The 6132-nt window shown below is 39.1% G+C and overlaps 2 protein-coding genes across 2 annotated transcripts in view; one reads left to right on the top strand and one right to left on the bottom strand.

Moving 5' to 3' along the window:
* Window positions 1-1232: 1232 nt before the first annotated feature.
* LOC110409813 (Tetratricopeptide repeat (TPR)-like superfamily protein) lies at window positions 1233-4581 on the top strand. The gene is made up of 2 exons (XM_021419293.2): window positions 1233-3846; window positions 4051-4581. Exon 1 carries the CDS (start codon window positions 1373-1375, stop codon window positions 3404-3406), a length of 2034 nt encoding a protein of 677 aa, XP_021274968.1. The 5' UTR covers window positions 1233-1372; the 3' UTR covers window positions 3407-3846; window positions 4051-4581.
* Window positions 4582-5946: 1365 nt separating this feature from the next.
* The window catches only part of LOC110424992 (Pectin lyase-like superfamily protein), a 931-nt gene continuing 745 nt past the window's right edge, over window positions 5947-6132 (bottom strand). Inside the window, exon 2 of the mRNA XM_021439736.1 lies at window positions 5947-6122. Within this exon, the coding sequence (XP_021295411.1) occupies window positions 5947-6122 (176 nt within the window). The remainder of the gene's footprint in view (window positions 6123-6132) is intronic.

The following is a 6132-nucleotide window of genomic DNA, read 5'->3' as shown; positions in this document are numbered from 1 at the left end:
TATCTTGAAAATCGTACCTGAATAAGTCTTCTAGCCTTAAACTGGATAGTACCTAATACAGTATGCTATTTTACATAGTTCTTTCTAACTGACAGTGAGTTTAACCATTAATGGTCTTTTCCTTGTCGAAGAAGCCTATTTTTTCTTGTGAGAAAAGTTCTAGGCAGAGATACTAAATAAAGTTTTAAATACATAATTTCAGATATTATCAATCTCTCAGAGATGTAGTTGATAGAATCTATACGAAGATGGATTTGTTGCTGTTTGATGATGAGGATGAATTGCCTAATCATTTACTCAACAGTGAGGGCAGTAACCAATCCTGGAAAGAAAAACCGGCAAAAGATGTAAAATACAGAAATAATGAACCTGTCTCAATAGAAGACGAGTCCCCGCAACTGCAGAAAAATGATAATAGAAGTCCCCAAGTGATTAGGACTAAGGAGCATGCTCAGAAATTAATTGAGGCTCGAGAGAAGAGAGAGAGAGCTCGGCGGTTTTCATCTTTCACAAGTTGGGTGCCGGATTTGCAAAGAGTTTGGGTTCCAAAGCAGCTGAAGGCAACGAAACCCAAGTCTGAACCTCTTCGAAAACTGTCAAAAAGGAAGAACTGTAGCAGAGCAAACTATGACATGGTATGTGAGACGCCAATAACAGAAAAGAAGCGGTCATCCCCTCGTCGGAATAGCATTGATGATGAAGAGGGCCATAGAGACTGTGGAGCTGACTCTCACGGTTCTGTCTCAAAGGCCTTGTTTCAAGATGATATACACTAAGAATCAAGGCTTTTCTCCAGTAGTTGACATGATGCCTTTAACACAATACATGAAAGGTTGCAGGGGCCCTGTTGCCATCAATACGCCAATTTAACATTGCAAAATTTAACCAGACGGGTTTATCTTAGTCACAACCTCTAATTGTTTGTGAAATAGTTAAAATTTGTTTTATCCCTGAGAAACCGTACATAAGGTTAGTTTTTTCTTGTAAACTTACAACTTAAACGTCATATAAGATGTCTATTATTAATTGTTTGTACAGACATGTTTTATTTATTTATTTATTTTTAAAAATTCTTACATGGGCTTCCTTTTCATGTCTGTTCATAGACTTTAACTTCTTTCTTGTGAATCTATGCTGTGACAAACGAATCCAAAACGTGCTGGTTTTAAGCTTAAAGCTTCCGTTCCACTTGTAAGAATTTTAAATTTAAGCTACGTCGCTAGCCCGTGAAAACCATTGGGACAAGCTCCCCGGCCGGCCTATGCTGGACCTTTAGGCAACCCAGCATTTTTTGTGTACCATCAAACGTGCTTAGCCAGCAAATTGCCTGTCTTAAATCTTCAATCTTGTTTTCAAAAATCCACATCAGCTAATGAGAACTTTCGCTCCTCACTGCCGCCAGTTCTCAACTGCCAAGCAACTAAAGGATTTAGCTCCTTCATCACCCCCAAAACCTGAATTTCCTCCTCTTATTCTCAATGAAGACTTTTGTGGTAATTTATTAGACCAATACCCAGATATCAAAACACTTCAAAAACTCCATTCCAGGACATTCAAAGACCAGTATCTTCGCTTCAACCCATCTCTCCGCATCAAATTGATGAGAGCCTATGCGGCTTGCGGAGAGCCAACATTCACACGCCACATATTCGATGAAATCACCGAAAAGAACATCGTTTTCTTTAACGTCATGATAAGAAGCTATGTAAACAACCGTTGCTATCACGATGCTCTTCTTATATTCAAAGAAATGCCTAGCCATGGCGTTAGCCCAGATCATTATACTTACCCTTGTGTCTTGAAGGCTTGTTCCGGGTCAGATAATTTGCGGGTTGGTTTGCAAATTCATAGTGCTGTGATTAAAGTTGGTCTTGACCTAAATCTTTTTACAGGGAATGGGCTGGTTTCTATGTATTCAAAGTGCAGATGTTTGGTGGAAGCGCGGCGAGTTCTTGATGAAATGCCAATTAGAGATGTAGTTTCTTGGAATTCAATGGTTTCTGGGTACGCTCAAAATGGATGTTTTGATAATGCATTGGATGTTTGTAGGGAAATGGAGTTATTGAGGATAAAAGCTGATGCTGGGACTATGTCCAGCCTCTTACCGGCTGTGACTAACACTTGTTCTGATAATATTTTGTATGTTAAAGAAATGTTTTGGAAGTTGGCTAGAAAGAGTTTGGTTTCTTGGAATGTGATGATTGCTGTTTTCGTGAATAATTCATTGTCAACTGAAGCTGTTGATTTATATTCACAGATGAAGGCATGTGGGATAGAACCGGATTCTTTTACTATTGCTAGTGTCCTTCCTGCTTGTGGAGATCTTTCGGCTATTTTTCTAGGAAGACGAATTCACAAATATGTAGAGAGGAAGAAACTCCTCCCAAATTTGGCATTGGAGAATGCATTGATTGACATGTATGCAAAGTGTGGATGCTTACAAGAAGCAAAGGCAGTGTTTGATCAGATGAAGTCTCGGGATATTGTGTCCTGGACTTCTTTGATCTCCGCTTATGGGATGAGTGGCCAAGGTTACAGTGCTATGGCTCTTTTCTCTGAAATGCAAGACTCCGGCCTTACTCCAGATTCCATAGCATTCGTCTCAGTTCTTTCGGCTTGTAGCCATGCGGGACTATTGGAACGGGGGTGGCATTTCTTTAACTTGATGACAGAACAATATAAGATTATTCCAAGGGTAGAACACTTTGCTTGTATGGTGGACCTACTTGGACGTTCTGGGCAAGTAGAGGAAGCCTATAATTTCATCAGACAGATGCCAATAGAACCTACTGAAAGAGTATGGGGAGCTTTATTGGGTGCCTGTTGGATGCACTTTAACATGTATATCGGGCTTCTTGCTGCTGATCATCTTTTTCAGTTAGCACCTGAGCCTTCTGGTTATTATGTCTTGTTATCAAACATATATGCGAAGGCTGGTAGATGGGAAGATGTTACAACTGTTAGATCAATCATGAAGAGCAAAAGGATCAAGAAAGTGGCTGGTGCTAGCAATACTGAGATCAACGATCAGGTTTATACCTTTCTTGCTGGAGATCGCTCACATCCACAGTCCAAGGCAATCTATGAAGAATTAGATGTTCTGGTGGGGAAGATGAAAGAAGCAGGTTATGTCCCTGAAACTCACTCTGCACTTCATGATGTGGAGGAGGAAGACAAGGAATGCCATCTGGCTGTTCACAGTGAGAAGTTGGCTATTGTTTTTGCCATTTTAAATACTGTACCTGGCACACCTATTAGAATCACCAAGAATCTTCGTATCTGTGGGGATTGCCATATTGCTGCTAAGCTCATTTCACAAATTGCTGAACGTGAAATCATTGTTAGGGATACTTATCGGTTTCACCATTTCCAGAATGGTGTTTGCTCTTGTGGAGATTACTGGTGATCAATTTGGACAGGTGCTTCAGAATTCGCAATATATTGGTCTATAAGCAAAAGGCATCAGTTGTCCATTATATAAACCACACCTGGCATGACATTGTTGTATGACGTTCTTAGCAGTATGACTGCCAGTGCCATGATTTTATCAAGGGACAAATTGAATCACTGATTATCCTAATTGTTGCAGTTATCACAACTGCTGGTCCTAGATCTTATCAGTGGCCATACCTTGCTTTGGCATGGACCCTAAAAATTTTCTAGTTCCAGTCAAAATCTTGACAGTGTAAGACCGTTTTGATAATCTTCTAAGTGATCTTCTATTGTCATTGGAATTAAAAAGGCATGGTCGGTTCAGTATTCTTTCTGAAGCCTTCATGATTGAAATGGGGGTATGGCTTAAATGTGAGCTTTGACATCAGGTGCAATATCAGTTTATCTTGAGAGGTAGGCGGTGTTAAATATTCATCATTTATCATGAGTTTATGCATAGTTCTTCAGAGACACATTATTATAGGTTCTCTTTGTAGATTGGTAGTGAACCAAAAATATTGCTTCTTTGCATCTTCTCACCTTTATCTTATATTCTCATATGAAATATGGACAAGCCAGGACTTACATTTTTACTCACATTTAGTGCCCTTTTTGCAGGAACAAGTGTATTAAACTTCTGATTAGGGTGTTGGTCATGGCTCCGATTCTGTTGAATTCTCATTCGTACTCCTCATGCAGGCAGGACTTACAACCAATCGAATATCTGTCGTCCCATGAGAGAAACTACATTTGCAGCTATCCTAGTCAAGTGACCACCTCCATCAGGTTAGTTCAAATTGCACTCCCATAAAGACCTTTTGGCTTCCCAGGCAGAGTGGGGTTGGCAAGTTGATTGGAGACATGTCTGACCGGCGGATGGGTGAAGACCATGCAAGAGGAACCGCTTCCCAACCAGTACAGGAATAGAGCTGTAGAGTGCGGACTGTTTGAGATGACCTGCAGCTTGCTTCTCGCCTTACTAATTGCTAGTGAGTGGCTGGTTGGAAGTCAAACTTGGTGGTTGTATGCTAATTTGTCAAATGAATTTGTGGAACATTATTGATTGTTCAGGGAAATGTCCTTGGACTCTGTACCCCTTGACGATTCAAAAGAAATTACTTAATTCAATCCAGTAATTAATCAATATTAATTTCTAAATGTACCATTTGGAGTATTAATATTTGATGTTTATCAATGATTTAATATTAAATACTAGTTATCAATCTAAATTATATTATAAGTGGGTTCTAATGAGAACTTCTGGTGGGAAGTCAACAACTGAAAACTTGGCACTTATCCAAGCATTTTGGCATTTTGCACACTAGAGTCTCCTCGTTCTAGAATTACGCCCATAGTTGACTTGACTATCTCTTGGTCTTCCACTAATCGTAATTCGTAAACGCCTGCTCAACCGGTTAAACATTAAAAATGAAGAAAAAGAAGTGGAGCATTAAATATACTGACCTTCTACGAAGCTTTTGAGTCTTGCTTTATTTAGTTTTTGTCGAATCGTGATGGTGTTTATTGCATTCGGCTTTTCACCTCATTTTTCCACATGAAATGCAGACTGCAGAGTGGAAAGTTTTTTTCTTTGCTCAATAACTAGAGAGTGGAAAATTGCATGCATCCCTGTATGAGAGAGAGGCATCAAAAGTTTCCACAATAGGGAGCCCACCTCTGCACAATTCATTTGAAATGTAAAACTCTAATTACCCACATCCAATTTGATAAACCAATATCTCTCTTTTAAGGAATGAGATTTGAAATTTAAAACCTTATTTCAGAATTTAATTTATAGAATAAAACAAGGCACAATAAAAAAAAAAAAAAGGAATCATACCAAACCTGCTTATCTCATTTTTGTATCCTAGTAAAGGGATTCATTCACATGTTTTTGGTTCCAAATTGATAATGAGATGTGTTACTTTATTAATTTCACAAATTCTTACTTTTAAGTCAAAACTATTGAGCATTTTCAACCTTCATCTTAATACAAGTTAATGTAGAAAGAAAATTCTTTGTATGAATGTTCATTGTTCATAATGATTGAAATTTCATAACCCATAACTCGTTGAAAGCTAGCTACCATGAAAGCTTTCATACCATCACACCGGAAGAAAAATGTCCATGAGAAACACTAATACGTAGAAACCCGAGTTCTGAAAAAAAAACAAAAAAAAAAGTCAGCTAAATCAGCTTCCCTCACACACCATAAGCCATTTACTTTAAACAGGAACTTACTAGGTGCTTGGTTAAATTTCTTTTCTCTAAAGTCATAGGAAATGCTTTGGCTTTGTCTGCTTTACACTTGCTCTGTTCTTTCATAAGTCACGGGCATTGACATTCTAGTCGTTGGTGTTTGCTTGCTTCAGAAGACTTCGTTTCTATTGGACGGAGAGGCATCTAAACCCTCCATAAATATGAAGCCCATTAACAAATGGGAGGCACATCCTTGTAGCCAAAATGGCTAGAAATTCTGAAGCCAGCCCGACGCTCTTCTTTCTCCTGTTAGTCTTAGCAGTCATTAAAACTTCCCATGCTGCTGGTGGCATCGCCATCTACTGGGGCCAGAACGGCAACGAGGGAACCCTGACTGCAACCTGTGCCACAGGTAGATATGCCTACGTTAACATAGCTTTCCTTAACAAATTTGGCAATGGTCGCACCCCTGAAATTAATTTGGCTGGTCACTGTAATCCG

The sequence above is a fragment of the Theobroma umbraticum genome, unplaced genomic scaffold (genome assembly GCF_002168275.2).
Source record: "Theobroma umbraticum cultivar Fairchild unplaced genomic scaffold, ASM216827v3 scaffold_30.0, whole genome shotgun sequence".
In the NCBI taxonomy this organism is placed as follows: Eukaryota; Viridiplantae; Streptophyta; class Magnoliopsida; order Malvales; family Malvaceae; genus Theobroma; species Theobroma umbraticum.
The sequence above is the reverse complement of the archived record's forward strand: the minus strand, read 5'-3'. Positions and strand labels throughout refer to the sequence as shown.